Below are 15,345 nucleotides of genomic sequence, written 5' to 3' on the forward strand. Positions count from 1 at the left end.
CTTGGCGTGAAAGTATTAAATATCTGATCAAACCATTACCGCGTGACACTATGAGCCTTTATCTTCCACAGCCGAAAAAGGCCGGGCTCATTTCGCACTGTGATCACAAAATTTCAGCTTTGGTGGAGTACCCTTGGTACAGGCATCGTAGCAAGATATTCGATCTTTAGCGTTTTTTTTTAACCCGCTCTGCACGTCAACCTTTTTCTGGGAAGACAGATTTCAAAGCAACCTGCATATGAGTGAGAAAGCGTGTATGACGCACATCCTGAACTCTGGAGGCTGATTCAGCAGCTAGTCATTCGACGCGAGTATGAGAGGGTAGAGCATTTATCTTCGTTGTGCCGTCCACCCCGGAAGGGATATGGCTGTCGCCGCCCGTGTTGCTAGCGCGAATGAGAACCAGCATTTCCTACATTTCAGAGTAGCGGCAACCTTGCAGTCGCTCTTTTATGTCCTTCGGAAAGCGTACAGATGCGCAAGTTCCTGGTTAAAGGAAAGCCGATTTTTTTTTTTCTGTTTTTCCTCTGAATACTTATGCACGAGTTATCCCCGAAGTTGACTTAATCGACTATGTGAGAGCTAAAGTAATAACAGCGGTGCAAAAACGGTAAGCTAAAGTGTCATGAAGATACTTTTAGTGCTGGGAAAGTTAGGCGCAGCAGCCATATTACTTTCGGGACTGGAAGCTCGGATACTCGAAAAGACGCATGCATGTATAAATACTTGCGATTGTTAGAACATCATAACTGCGAAGCCATGCACGCTGATAGACACGTTGCATTCTAGCAGTACGCTGTGCACAGAAAAATAGCGTTAAACAATGAAAACATGACATCTTTTTTCGCTGTTTTTTTTTATTGAATGAAAGCGCATTAACCGACAATGCACCTGAAGCAAGCACGTCCTTTCTGTTTGGGCGTGCTCATGTCAGGCTGCCTGAGCTTTGCAATGCAAAGCTCGTGCTCCAGTTTCACTGTGGTCGACTGGAAACGCAACCACACTATATTAAACGCATTGCACGGGAAACGAAAAAGCTTATAACAATGGACACCACACTCTTAGTGCACCTGTCGCAGCACGACCGAGGGAAGCGTATGCGGCGTAGGGTTAATGGTCCGACGTAGTTAACGTGATAGAAATCAGAACCATTCTCTTACGCGAAGCTCTCCATATGATCCTAGAAACCCGCTACTCCGGTTGGTTCAAAAACTCGGTGAATTGCCCAATGCTGCTGAAAGCGTGAATATGGAGCATAATGAAGAAAGAAAAATTGTTTGGCGCCATCATTAGCTGACTGTCCGGCTCATGAGAGGCATTTTGTTACTGATATGATTAAGCAACTCTGAGAAATTAGTTGAAATTTCTTTTCACATCGCTTGCTTCTTGCTGCTTTGGTGGATTAATTTCATCTCGGGTACTTATGCGTTCAGAGGCTCCTATACCGGATCATTGTGGGTATCAGTTTAGAAAGAACCGAACGAGCTCTGAGCACTGCGCATGCCCGTGATGCTGCCATGTAGTACAGCAAAACATTCGCGTAAGCGGTGGCGGAATCAAAATATAAGATTAATGCGTTTCAGGCAGTATTGAGAACTGACTTGATTCAGCGTGTCAGTGCGGCGAGAGGAGTGGGATGGGGGTGTTTGATGAAAGTGTTCAATTAATGTTAGCAGTAGTTTTTTTTTTTTCTAGCATATAGTCATGTACTGTACATGCGATGACTAGAAGAGCTCATGCGCGTGCTTGAAATGCCCCTGTGTCTGCGCGTATGAACTGCACAAACTGAATAGGCGCCGCTTGCATCTTGTCCAAAAGCACAATACCCTCATTTCTGGCTAACGTGATTTCACTGAGGCAAGGGTTGAGTGGATTCATCGCATAGAAGGTTTGGGTCTGAGATCGTGAATAGAGGGGCTCCTCCCCGTTCGGAGAGATAAATACTGTAGGGAAACACCACACCGGCGTTTTTTTTTTTTGTAAGAAAGAAATTAATATAAGTTTTTACTCATCGATAAGATAGCTTTACAGCAACACGTCGTGTTCACTTAATGGCAGAGCACCCAACATTTAAAGCAAGATGTAATGCACGCGCATTCTGACTGTACTGTGACGTAGAAGACACTGAAGTGATTCCGCGTGATGAAGTCACATGCACCTGTAAAACGCCATATGCTTAGTTTTTGGTCTGAGTAAGGGACAATCCTTCCAAGCTACGAGCGCTGGCAACCAGTTTCGTTGCAGAGTGCTGTTATCCCTCGCCCACGGGCAAATGACGTTTTTCTGCCACACAGCCACAGAAAGTTGTAGGGCTAATTGCGGCGCAGGTTACGCCGACTTAAAAAATAGGACAACGGTCATCGCGCTCATAGAACTTCCATCATCCCTTCCTTTCGCCGTCACCTCAAAGCCCCGCCCATTACTGAGATATGAGCGGCAAGCGTGATGAGAATATGGTCTGGGATACACAAGCTGACATTTAAACAGCGCTGGCCTCAGGAGGCCATGGCGTTTAGCGTACGTTGGTTTCCCTTGCACAACGCATCTGGACTTCATCGGACCGCTAAGGGCGCTGTGCCGTATTTTGCGGACTAGCAAAGGAAGCACGTAAACGCCGCACTATGCAGTATACTGGTGCCATTTACTAGCGGTCAGGGGTTCGAACATTATCTGTCGTGCACGCATTTTCATTTGGTCTATGATTTACTCATGTCTCGGAAAGCTATACTTAGCCCAGCAGGCAGCGACAGATAGCACCAGCGCACACTTCGCTCCCTCCGGTTTTTATGGAAGTCTTCAAAAGCTTGACTTTTAATCTTGGTAGCTTGCTGGACTTCATTTCTCTGGCTTATTTATTGCGTGTTTGCTAGGGCACATTGTAAGGGCACAGCAGGATGGGTTGGTGGGATATCAGGGTCGATATCGCTGCGGCCCTTAAACCTCTGGATATTGCATACACGAGTGTTAAAATGGCTAACACGCGACGTCGATGGGCGTCATAATGGTGCACCACGCAACAGCTTCCAACAAGCTTGCATGGGGCAGGCCACGATGAGAGTATCAGATGAACGATCATGCTTGTCGTCAACGTTTTTAGATCCCTTTCAGTTTGAAAGCTGCGGTGCGCGGATTGTCGCCTTTCCGTTTCCTTCCGTGCGGTGGCGCTCGCCACGCTGTTTGCCCGACCAGCGTGGCCCTTCGCGTCTACGACATGGTCGCCGCCGCCTGATTTGGAGCAGCCAGCAGATATCAGCATGGAAGATATCAGCTGTCCTGTGCCAGTTGTTGGCAGTGACGCTTATCTTACAGTATACAAAAGCTTCAAGCAAGGGTGCTTAACGCATCCCACCAAAAAGATGCTAGAGTTTACCAACATTGTAAACAAAGCAATCCCGATTTCTTTGAAGGAAGGTCCCGTTTTTGAAAGGGACGTTTTTTGGGAGCTGCTAGACGAGCTTGCATTGCAAAACCTTGTTCGGCTTGGATGTGCAGAGCATATGGCCACTTTTACATGCCAAGTGCTGCATTTTGTCATAGTGACACGCGTCCACTTCTAGGCGAGAGACGTGAACCGTCGGCTAGAGAACAGAGAAATATTGTCATTGCAAATAAAAAAGCTCGCCTTCAAGTAGCCATTCCCTCCGTGCTTCCGACTTAGTGTGTCTGCATTTAATGCTTGTCTGTGTTCAATGAAATTAACATTCTAATAATGAAAGTACAGTACGCTGCTCCTGTCTGTGCTATCATTGCAAATAAAAAGCTCTTCTATAGTTATTCCCTCCCTGCATCCAGCTAAGTGTGTCTAAATTTATACTTGTGTTCTCTGAAATTGGAATTCTAAAGAACATGCAAAATGCTGCTTGCATGTGCGGTGCTTCGTTGATAATATAGCGCGGAATTTCGTGACTGATCTAGAAGCGGAACATCGCTAGTTTTATCCTTTCATTAATGTTTCGTGCATTCTCCCGAAGAAATATTGATAGCTCTACTCCAACATACGCATATCATCAGCGCTAAACGTCGCAAACGTGATGCGATGAAGCGCAATGCAAACGATTGGTTTTTTGCGAACTGGCATCAGCCTGCTCTTTATCTCACCCTTACTAGTCAGGCGAAACAGTTCTTCAACCATGCGACCGAAGTTTCAACGTGACAGCTCCAAAAGTACAGCAAATTTGAGTTCGACGTGTTCGCTCCGAATGTTATCGCAGATGAGAACAGGCTGTCACAGCAACTGCCAAGCGCGAGCGCTCCGGCGCCTCCGGGCCGACAGCGACAGCAGCGCCGCGTGGTGAGTGGAAGCGGACGGGGGGCCGCTTTCTCGGGCGCGGCGCGGGGGAGCTTGCAAACTGAAAGGGATCTAAAAACGTTGCTTGTCGTGATTCTGACCCACCAACATGGCGGCCAGTGTGACGTCGGTGCAAGCCATGCAGGAAAGAAATAATTTTGGAGAGACCGTTACATCACATTTTTTAAGCCGCACGTGGGTGCTCCCCCTCGTCAGATGGCCATTATCTCAGCGCGCTTGCGCATGCGCAGTAGGCTTATCCCGCGTCACGCCGTCTGGTGGCATATGACCGACGCTCCAATGATGCAGACGATACCGCTGCTGCATCATGGGTCGAAGACTCCCAGTAGTGCTTACGATAACGCGCGACTTCTATCTCCTAAGCTTTCCTTCCTTCATGGCGCAAACCATCTCTGCAAAGGAATTCGGCACTCGGCCATACACATGTGTGTGAACAACTTTCCGCTCGCTGTGGCATCGCGGCCGCTCTCACTGCTCAGCCATGCTGCTCAGACTGGAGGCCGGCGAGCTGGGCGGCGTGGGTCCGTTGGTCGCCTCGTCGGGCGGCTCCTGCTTGACTCGCACCGAGCACAGGAGCAGCAGGCTGTCCCGAGCCACCCCGCTGCCACCGTTGACGCCGCTCACGACGCCCCCCGCGGCGGAGCAGTGCTGCTCCCAGCGGCGCTGGTAGTCCAGGATGGAGCTCAGCAGGCGAATGTAGCGGATGGCGAGCCGAAGGATTTCGTTCTTGCTGAGCTTCTTGTCCGGCGGGTGGGTGGGCACCAGGCGGCGCAGGTCGGCGAACGCCCCGTTCACGTTCTGCTGCCGCCACCGCTCCCGGCTGCTTGGGGGCGCGCGGGAAGCGTCGTCAAGAGAGGGAGGAGACGACGAAGCACCGGATTAGACCAGAGAGAAACGAACGAACCCGATGTCACCCAGTGAAACAGTGCGAGGTTTGCCGTATTAAGGCGAAAGCCTTTAAGGCCTCATACTGTCGTTAGCAGACGCTGTCGGCAGCCGTGTCGACAGACGCGTCGGCAGATTTGTCCGCCTTTCGGCGTCACTGCTTAAAACGAAACTGCGCCGAGGGTGGGAATCGAACCAGAGCCTTTGGCATTTGAAGCGGAGACGCTACCACTCCGCCACGAAGGCTCAAGGTTCGAGCATGAATAAAGGCGCATCTAGTGAATGCATGGGTTTCATAAATAAAATAAAAGGAATAAAGTGAAGGAAAGGAAAAATAAAAACTAAAAATAAGCAAATAAACAAAAATAAAACAAAATAAAATAAGCTATGAAAATAAAAAAACAATTCAAATAAGAAAAAGCAAACCAAATTATGAAAAATAAAAAATAAAAACAAACTGTGCGCCAGGAAACGCTTTCGCCTTGCAGCACTTTAGAGAGCCAAAGTGCCCCCTGAATTTTTTACACAGCTCATGAGTTGACCTGCCGGAATTTATTTCAAAAGCGGATTTATAAGCAACTGAGCGCAGTTACACGCGGACATGTTGCACGTTATAATGAACGCGGCTGTAGACGCATTAACACGCACACGTGTAAGAGGTACCTGTTGGTGAACATTCGCCGAGTTGCCTTGCGCGGTCGGCGGTGGCCCGAGCCGCTCGACGTGGACGAGGAGACGCGGCCGTAGCCCGAGCACGAGGGCGGCGAGCAGGGCTCATCGCAGCTGCTGTCGTCGCTCAGGCCGTTGCGGTCCTCCGAGTCGGTCGTGTCTGTCGAGTCGCGCAGCGACGACGCGTCCATCGCGGACTTCCTCTTCACCTGCGTCAGCAAAGGCATTGTGAAGGGCGGTTTCCAAGTAGTCTACTCTCCAATGCAGCCTTGATAAAGATATGCCGACTGCGAGTGAGGATGTAGTCTAGTCGCGAATCGTCTGGTAGGAAGTCGGACGCGATACAGCTTTCGACGGCCGTTGTAACAGCAGGAGAAAGGATGTATTCGTACTGTTGCTGCGGGATCGCATCATCTCGGGACACGCTTTCTTTCTCACTGTACGTTGCCCCCGTACTGTACGTTGCCCCCGTACTGTACGTTGCCCCCGTACTGTACGCTGCCCCGTGTCAACACATCACTTGCCCTGACCAGAAAAGAAGCAATGTATCTCCGAAGCAGTTTGCCACATTTTGATTAGTTTGTGTTCGTTTTAACCCAGTGTGCGCGTGTGCCACCGAAGTGTTTTTAATAGGGGTGTGCGAATATTCGAAATTTTCGAATATAATTCGAATATTATCTTTTTGCTATTCGTATTCGATTCGAAATCCAACTATTCGTCTTTTCTCGAATATTCGACCCGACGCGAATATTCGTATCTAGCCGAATATTCATTGTGAGCACCGGCGTTCATTTCGGTCCGCAAGCCCTATCGACTGAGACATAACAACATGGCGGCGCCCAGAGCAATGCGTATTCCTTCCTCCAAGGGCCATGCCGTAGCTGACTGCGCTGGTGAGCTTCTTTGTGGCTATGCCTGCGAAGCTGGTATAGTCAGAGCGGTGCACGAAGTACCTCGCAATACGTGCCAGTTCAGTGCCAGGTGACAGGGCATTTTCATTGGCTGTAGGGGTCGTTTCAGCTAGAAGGGAACTACTTCTGCCTGACCATGTGGAGCAGCGGGTTTTCCTTCACGACAACCTTTTATCTGCATCCCAGCAACGCGCGTTCGTGCTGATGGCAAGCTAGCCTTAATCACTGCTGTGTACCAGCCATCTTCTCCTATATTTCCACTCTTCTAAGAATAATGTTCGAGACTGATACTTTTTGTGCAGCCACACACACCTTTTGTGTTCATTTAATCATCGATAGTTGAACTGTGATGTTCTTGGATGGTAAAATAAATTTTTTGTAGTGGTTAAATGCGTCTGTCCTTGATTATTCGATATTCGATTCGGTATTCGGAGCCAAGTATTCGTATTCGATTCGTATTCGAAGAATTTGATATTCGCACACCCCTAGTTTTTTTAAGTACCTGTTTGTCGTAGTAAATCTTCAGTTGATGTTTAGCGCTCGTCTTGTCTCCTGTCTTTGACCTAGTTTTATGCGCTAGTCTTTTAATTAACGATGACGCACCAACTAGCCCAGCTTTCCGCCTTGATTGCCCCCGTACACCTGACTACAAAAGTTCATGAACTACGCAATCGTTTAAAATTAAAAAAAGTTCTTGCTGTCGTATCGCTCATGTAGTCCAGTACGAAAATATGTAAGTTCAAGAGGGCTCAGCGACTTGTGGAACAAACTAGCTAGCACAAAGTTCGTTGTTCAGCGCAATCGCCTATTCCTCTCTTATTTTGTTCTTGTCTGACATCCAGCGTGGTGCTGTTATCGGGAGTAGGATGTGTGTCCGGACGCGTTCGAACGGATGTGCCGTGCGATATAACGTGTCGACAACTTTACGACCGATGTCCTCGTCGAAGCACTCTGTGTTCCGGGAAAGATCTGACTCGAACTACGACGTCGCCTCTCTGCTGAAAACGCATGGCGCGAACAAAACGCGCTCCAAAATATGAGAGATATGATAACCATGAACGCTCACCGCTGTATCTCTTATAAACTTGTATTTTAACACATTATACGTCATGGCGAAAACATAAATGCTGTTATTGATGTTATCGAAGGAGAGAAACCATTTGCAACTCTTTTTTTTTAGCTTGCTTGTTCAAGCGAGTCAGCGTACTTCGTTTGTTGCGCATCTGTATAACTTTCTCACGCCAATTGAACTGCATGAATACTTCAGATGAAATATTTTTCGATTTCGTGAGTGTTCATGAATCCTACTGAAAAAAAAAATCTAGACATTTAGTAAGTTGCAAGCGCAAGTTAACGATGAAAAAAAGGGTTGTGTGCACCTTTCATAAACGTTAAGCCAGCTTCACCTCAGTGTAGCATGCCCTGCTAAGGCAAAACTCTCAATTTTTTAAACATGATAGCCACAGTTCACATGTTTTAAGACGCAGTACGTATACAGATTGTTCCCGTGAAAACAAGAGATGCCTGTATGAAGCATTGACACGTGTACTGAACGCTCTATTTTTATACCTATAGTCAGCGATGCCTTTTTAAGGCAACAAGTAACGTGGGGAAGCCAACTTAAGAAATTATGAAAGGAACCAACTGCAGTTGGCTCTCCCCAAAAGCAAGATAAACTTCTTTGCATAGCATTAAAGCATTGCAGTGAAGCATAAGCATGTTTTAGCAAGGCAGCGTGGGTTAGCCTTGCTTGTTTGCGTTGAGACGGATTATTTAAGCGTACTCGAGCATACGACTCCTTAGCTGTACGCATATGTTTCGTTATAGTAGCCTATTATGTCTGGAAGAATAGCGCACGATAAGTATGCGGTTCTTTCGTGTGAAATTATTGTCTTAAGTTCGAGAGTGACAGCAACAGAAGTATGCTTGACTATTTGCTAGAGTTTCAACCTTCACAAAACCGCAAGGCTAACGAATATCCAGAAATCGCTTTCCGAAGCATTTAGTTTAGCATATGAGCACTTCACCATGCAGTTTCATTAGAATTTGTCACATGCGCAAAGAGAGATTAATAAAACTGTACCACTTACTTTTTTTTACTTATCACGCAGAGCTCATCCTCATGGCTGCAAATCCCGGCAGCGGTTCTCGGACCCAAGTTGAATTCCGAACCCGCGGCGCACCAGCTACGCAGCGCGCACTTTGCCAATCGATGCCAGTCGACGTTCCCGGGCAAACCCTCCTCTCTGCGCCTATTGGCTGGCGCGCGGCCAATCGCAGCGTTCTTTGCGGCGGCGGCCAATGGGAGTTCGCTACGTCGGGGAGAGCGAACCAATCAAGCCGACCGGAGCCAGAAGCGCGCGCAACAAAAAACACAAACCGGCGTGGATCGATAGTTTCGCAGTAAATCGAGGTGGACGCGGGTGGCAGAAATGTGCGCGCCGCGCTCGCTGGCGCGAAGGAAACAAAATGCGCGTAGTAAATTACTGACGCGTTGCACCTCTAACACCGCATTCCGGCGCTTGTGTTTGAATAGTGCTTTTCCGTAGCTAAGTCACTTGCATGTCGAGTCGACAGAGTAAGCCTGAAGCTTTAAAAGGATCGCGTTCCGGTGACCGCGTCTTTCATTGAATTGAATTGAATTGAACTTATTTATTTCATGTAATACACATATATGAGGAGATGGGAGAAAAATCTGCTATAATGCAGCTTGTCTAGGCTCCCATCTCCTATACAAGAGCAGAACATCAGCAACAAATGTACAGAGGGCAAAACGCATAGAACAACCAAACTGTGTGTTTCGGAGCTCCCAAGGCCGCTGCGACCAAGAAAGCAAAAAATTGCGATAAAATTCAATGAGTTTAACAGCACATGTTTACATCCAGACCATTTTTAACCAAATCTTAGGGATAGTTATCGCGTGTTACGCCCGAAACACGCCCAGAGCGTGTTCTAGACATGCGTTTTGCCCTCTGTACATGTCAGTGAAGCAAACAAATACATGGTTGAACTGCAGTCAGTAGAAAAAAAACCTTTACAATGAATTAAAAAAATAATAAATAAATAAAAATAAAAAATAGGTATTAGCAAATGCCCGTAGTGAAATTGTAAACAAAAAATTAAATAAAACAAAGTTTACAATAAAAAAACAGGTAATAGCAAATGCACATCACGTGTCATGTTGGAGCATTTACATAATTTTATGGGTGTGGAGAGATACATGACAAAAACAAACAATTTAGTGCTTTTAACGACAGATTCTCAATGATGATTCCCTTTTTCCTGAAAGAATTAAGATATTTGGAATCGCACGTCGGAGAAATCGATGTAGAACAGGCATTGCAAAGGTCGACCTATAGCTCGTTGGTGTCGCAGCCACTTGTACGTATGTGGTACGCTGAATCGAAAGTATAAAAGTGCCACAGAAGTATGCGCGCGCATAAAATCAGCATGCAGCGCTGACCTCATGCAGGATATAATGCGCGTTCTCGGAGACCATTAAGGGCCGAAAGCGATCAATAAATTAAGTATTTGTTTTAAATGTGAAATTTTAGAAGACATCCAGTGATCGTCTACACAAATTATAATTTCAATTTGACGCTAAATTCACTACGCAGGATCAATGTGAAAAACTGGTCACCTGTCCAGAAACGCTATTATAGTATCTACTTTACTAAAGCACTGCTGTGCACAAAATATAGCCGGTCTGTGCGTACCTCTGTCGTACTGTTTCCTCGGCCGCAGATACTGCCGCTGCTAATCAAATGGCTTGACGCTAATAGTCATTTACTTCCCTGAAAACTTGGTGATAACCCGACAGCCTGCCCCGACGTGAGACAGGATGCCCTTTAGGGAATCAAAGCTCTCAGGCGTCAATTTTTTCCGAACCTTCGGGCTCTCTACCTTTAACGCAACCTCCTCTTCCCCCCCCCCCCCCCCAAAAAAAAAAAAAAAAACGTCACAGCATTTAACTGAATCTATAAACCTATTACACAGAATGATAAATGTGCTCTGCGCTGAAGCTGCTAGTCATTGTGCCGGCACCATTCTCCAGCGGCTGTCATGTGAGCTTCTTTATCACTGCAAACACCTTAAAATACCATAATTACCTGGTCCGCACTGGACCAAATTTCCGGCGAAAAAAATTTAGGATGTGATTTTTTGGCAACTGATCGATCAATATAAGACAGTCACCAGAAATTTAAAAACATAACATGATTTAATTCACGACGTTTCGGCTTGGGGACCAAAAAAGGCTGAGCCTCCAGACGAAACGTCGTGAATTAAATACTGTTGTTTTTCAATATCTGGTGACTTTGTCATAAGAATTACTACAAATGCGACTGTTTCTTTTAAACGTTTCCAACAGTTGTGGGAACGGCATGTCATCATCTGATGACATGCCGTTACTGATGTCATCACCTGCGCGCAGACTTTGCAACGTGATTTATTACATGGATGACAGCCGATCGACACACTTGTGCTTGTTTTAGAAGAAGTGAGAATGTCACTGAGGTTTTTGCCACGACGATAGACGACCCGGGGAGCTTGTTGAAAAATGTGTTTGAGTCGATCACTTTGCATGAGAATGACATGGTGCTTTTTCAAAATGCCCGCGACGTTTGGAACCGATGCTGAGTGGGTTAGTACCAGGTTGATATGCGATTGATGGGATGGTTGGTACATCAGTAACGGCTTCCAGCACTGCATCGAACTTTAAAGTGAAAATTCGGGGAAACTACTCATGTGATACCAGCAACATTATCTACATGCTTGAATGCTCAGTCTGCAAAATTCAGTATATTGCCCAAACAGAAGCACCATTCAGATATCGTTTTAATAATCACAAAGCTCATTGCAAGACAGTGCCTAGCCTTCCTATCTCTAAACATGTGAATAACACTAAGCACCCTTTTGAAAAAATTCAAGTAACTTTACTGAAATCAGGCTTCAAGACCCATCATGAACGCGAAGTTTGTGAATCATTTTCTATACACAAATTTAGTACTGTTTCTTGCGGTCTCAATGAAAATGTTGGGAAGCTGACTTGTCTATCGTCATAACCGCAACACTTTATAGCATCATGCAGTGTTTCATCTACACTGATCATTGTCGTGCTCTTTTTACTGTTAGCGCCACTTTTTTCTTTCTTAGTAAATGGCTTATCTCTGAAACAGCACCACATCTTAGTACCACACCCTTTCACAAAAGGCGTTGTTTAATCAAAAGTGGTATTCACCTGTGTGCTCGTGTCTGATGATTTTATTATTTTTTTGTTGTTGTTGTTCGCCTTTTCTTGTGCATTTGAGCTACGACCAAAACATTTTTGTATTTAAATTTTTTTCACAATGTGATTGCAGTTATCCTCCACGATGATTTAGTAATTTTTGACTGTGCTTTGTTGACTACATTTATCATTCACTGGCGATTCATACTGAGGTGTTTGCCACTGCGATGCGCCAATCAGAATGTTCCCTCCCCGCGTACATTCCCTTATAAACTGTGTCTTTTGCCTGTACCCCATCACTCTGACGAAGGCCAGACCCTGGTCGAAACGTTAGAATAAAGTTGTTGTTTTTCTAGTTTTTCTACCGTGTGTCAACCGAATTACGTTTATGTTCTACCGGATCCATCCGATATTCACCCCCTTCTTATATATATATATATATATATATATATATATATATATATATATATATATATATATATATATATATATACAAGAAGGGGTCACACCATTGCAATTATCTTCATTTAATACCGACAGTTTCGAACGGAGGACCGTCCTTCCTCTTTCGTGTGTATACCCTGAGGAAGGACGGTCCTCCGTTCGAAACTGTCGGTATTAAATGAAGATAATTGCAATGTTGTGACCTCTTCTTCTACAAGTATTCCTGGCCCATTGAACGACAAGACCTGCTGCAACTATATATATATATATATATATATATATATATATATATATATATATATATATATATATATATATATATATATATATATACATATATATATATATATATATATATATATATATATATATATATATATATGTATGTATGTATGTGCGTGCGTGCGTGCGTGCGCGTGCGTGCGTGCTCGTGCGTTCGTGCGTGCGTGCGTGCGCGCTTTCTGAGGCAGCACTTTGAGGTGGCCGTTCGCGTTGCCAGCAACGCGCATGCGCCGTGAACGTCACGCACCGGTTATCACGTGTTTTTCAGGGGGCGGCCAAAGGCGACGTTCTGTGAAAAATGGCTGGTGGTTTAGCATTGCTAAGCACGAAATATTGTGCAAAAGCACAACCTTTTTTGCAGATTGACACCGCCGCCACGCACCTGAAAGCGCGATTCAGCGAGAGTGCATGTGTTGCAGTTTAACACGAGGCGTGTTCGGCACATCATGAAAGAAGAAAAAAGCGGCGATAGCCTAGTTCTCTCGCGCAGTAACCAGCGAAGCTGATTCGTTCGCTCCACTGCGGGTTCGAATCACAATCGCGAATATTTACTTTTTATTTTATTTATATATTTCACTTTGTGCACACCTACAAGCACTGCAAAAGTACAAACATCGCAAGACCTTGCTCGGCGTTTAGCCATCGGAATAGTTCTTTCGTACAAAAAAAAAATTCCTTCAGTTCCAGTTCTCAACTCCATCCTTCCTCGAGCTGCGGCCTTCGGAAGCCACACGCTGCACCTACCGCGGACGCGCGTCCGATAAACTTTGTCGGTAGTGAGCCTACTTTCTTCACTGTGTAGAGCAGCGGCACCGGTGAGCAGGGGCTCAGAGAGCTCATGTCGACTAATCCAAGACTGAATAATGCCGGTGGTATTACTGCAGTACCGGCGCGGTTTAAGAAGCGGAGCGCATACACTTTACGCTCCGTATGCGGCGCGAATGTGTGTATGTCTGCTCAGATGTTCATTGGTATAAGATGCTCTTCCGCTGAGTGTGAATGACCGGGCAGATTTAAGGGGTCAATCTCCTCCGCGCACCTCCAGAGAGATTTTTCATAGGAAAATCATCCTGACTCGTAATAATGCGAAGACATTTTACGGCTCATTAGTAATAAAATGCGGCGTTGACCGACCGTCCACAAGAATCTGACCGAAACTCTCACATGACCTCATGACGTCATTGGCCGTGCCTACATCATCAGGAAAGAAATAAAAATGAAATGGCTTCCGAAGTGGGCTTCGAATTCAGGCCTGTGCATACAGGTAGCTTCTCTGGCCACTTAATTAGAATAGTATACGCCATTACCACAGCCGAACTCCCGCGTACATGACTTCGCATTCACAGCACGCAAGCAGCCTTAAGTGCCCTTCGTAATTTTTTTCTCCACGAACAAGAGCCCAAGAAATCTGACCCACAAATCCGCCCCTGGTCAATGAGTTGACTAAATCCTTTATTAAGCCCAACTTTGTGGTCTCTTGTGTGAACGCATTCAGCGAGGAGACAACTCGCTCGGCGGCTGGTTCGGCGGTCCTTAAATGGCAACTGCATCACTTTTTGAGAATTTCGCGATATACAAGGAATAATGTCTATATAGGCTGTGGGTGAAGCATGCCAAGCGTTTTTGCCCTAGCATTTAGAATACTGACGTAATCGACTATTGAATTTTGCGCTTCTCCTCGAAGCACCGGATGAGTGCGGGGAAGTTCAGTGTGACGTCACGGAAGGTATGATTTCAAACTACCGCCGTCGTCAGCCACACCTTCCCGAGCCTTGTTAGATGCTGCCAAACAACGCTCGGCGGTCTTTGCCTCCTGTGGCGTTGGTTTTTTTTTTTCTTCCTTGTTTGGTTTGCAAATACCGATATCGCCGAGATCTTCTCTAATATGTGCGCGCATTCCCTGGCTTTCTAAGGCGCGGAACGGTCGGAGAGGCTGGCACTCGGTCTGTGAGACCAAGCCACGTGCTCTTCCTTGTCCTTTATCTCAGCATTTTCAGCCAGAGATAAACCAAATGTGATGATTTGATTTTAATGACCAAGGATAGCCTGGCCAAAGAGGTGTAACGTTTTTTGGCCTGCGCAAAGAAGGGTCAAAAGCCCACTTTCCAAAGCACTTCACCCCAGAAAACCCGAGCACCAGGCCATATAGTATGAGGCTTGTAACTATTGCAAAACCGCAGGGTACTCGGCGTTCCGCAATTGTTGAGGGAAACCAGTCAAAAAGATGATCGAAGGACCAGAATCCAGTGGTGGTTGTGTGTCTTCCTGTTCTCGTTAGTTCGATCACTTTCTTCATGGAGGATCACAGCAGCTCGCAATCCCCATAAATATTTTCCAGCACCTTTACACATTCTCCTTCAAAGCCTGGTTAGGCGAAGACAAGCAAATGGACATGCCGCCGCCCTTTCTCTCTGCCCGGCGGACCCTTCCCCGCGGGACCTAGAGAACCTCAAGACCTGGGAGGACTGAGAGCCCCTGCTGCGCTCGGAGGACCCGGCCGTGCACACCATCGCTACCGGCCGTGCTGCCAGTGTTATGGACCTTAGGAACATAAACACTTGAGTGCAGTGGGGTCGTGCCCCGAATTCCTGTTGAAATAAAGTTTTTCTCTCTCTCTG

General features: G+C 46.2%; 1 protein-coding gene across 3 annotated transcripts; it reads right to left on the minus strand.

Annotated features, from left to right (window-relative positions):
* Window positions 1-4,376: 4,376 nt before the first annotated feature.
* Window positions 4,377-8,991, minus strand: LOC149365436 (basic helix-loop-helix transcription factor scleraxis-like). Of its 3 annotated transcripts, none has more exons than XM_089584641.1 (3): window positions 8,865-8,991; window positions 5,858-6,072; window positions 4,377-5,132 (listed from the first exon to the last, which is right to left on the minus strand). In XM_089584641.1, exons 2-3 carry the CDS (start codon window positions 6,052-6,054, stop codon window positions 4,778-4,780), a joined length of 552 nt encoding a protein of 183 aa, XP_089440767.1. In that variant the 5' UTR covers window positions 6,055-6,072; window positions 8,865-8,991; the 3' UTR covers window positions 4,377-4,777. The 3 variants fall into 3 exon arrangements, with proteins under 3 accessions (XP_089440767.1, XP_089440836.1, XP_089440914.1); XM_089584710.1 differs by lacking the exon at window positions 8,865-8,991 and adding an exon at window positions 6,256-6,311; XM_089584788.1 differs by lacking the exon at window positions 8,865-8,991 and having other exon boundaries at window positions 4,377-5,129; window positions 5,858-6,068.
* Between the last annotated feature and the right edge of the window lie 6,354 nt (window positions 8,992-15,345).

Source organism: Amblyomma mixtum, chromosome 1, assembly GCF_055824585.1.
Source record: "Amblyomma mixtum isolate Tamu chromosome 1, ASM5582458v1, whole genome shotgun sequence".
Classification (NCBI taxonomy): domain Eukaryota; kingdom Metazoa; phylum Arthropoda; class Arachnida; order Ixodida; family Ixodidae; genus Amblyomma; species Amblyomma mixtum.

Bases quoted from the DNA above. Each gene is read 5' to 3' on its own strand.
- LOC149365436 (XM_089584641.1), bottom strand. From the start codon at position 6,054: ATGGACGCGTCGTCGCTGCGCGACTCGACAGACACGACCGACTCGGAG. The intron at 5,133-5,857 runs GTACCTCTTACA...CGCGCCCCCAAG, and splicing joins CGGCGAATGTTCACCAACAG to CAGCCGGGAGCGGTGGCGGC.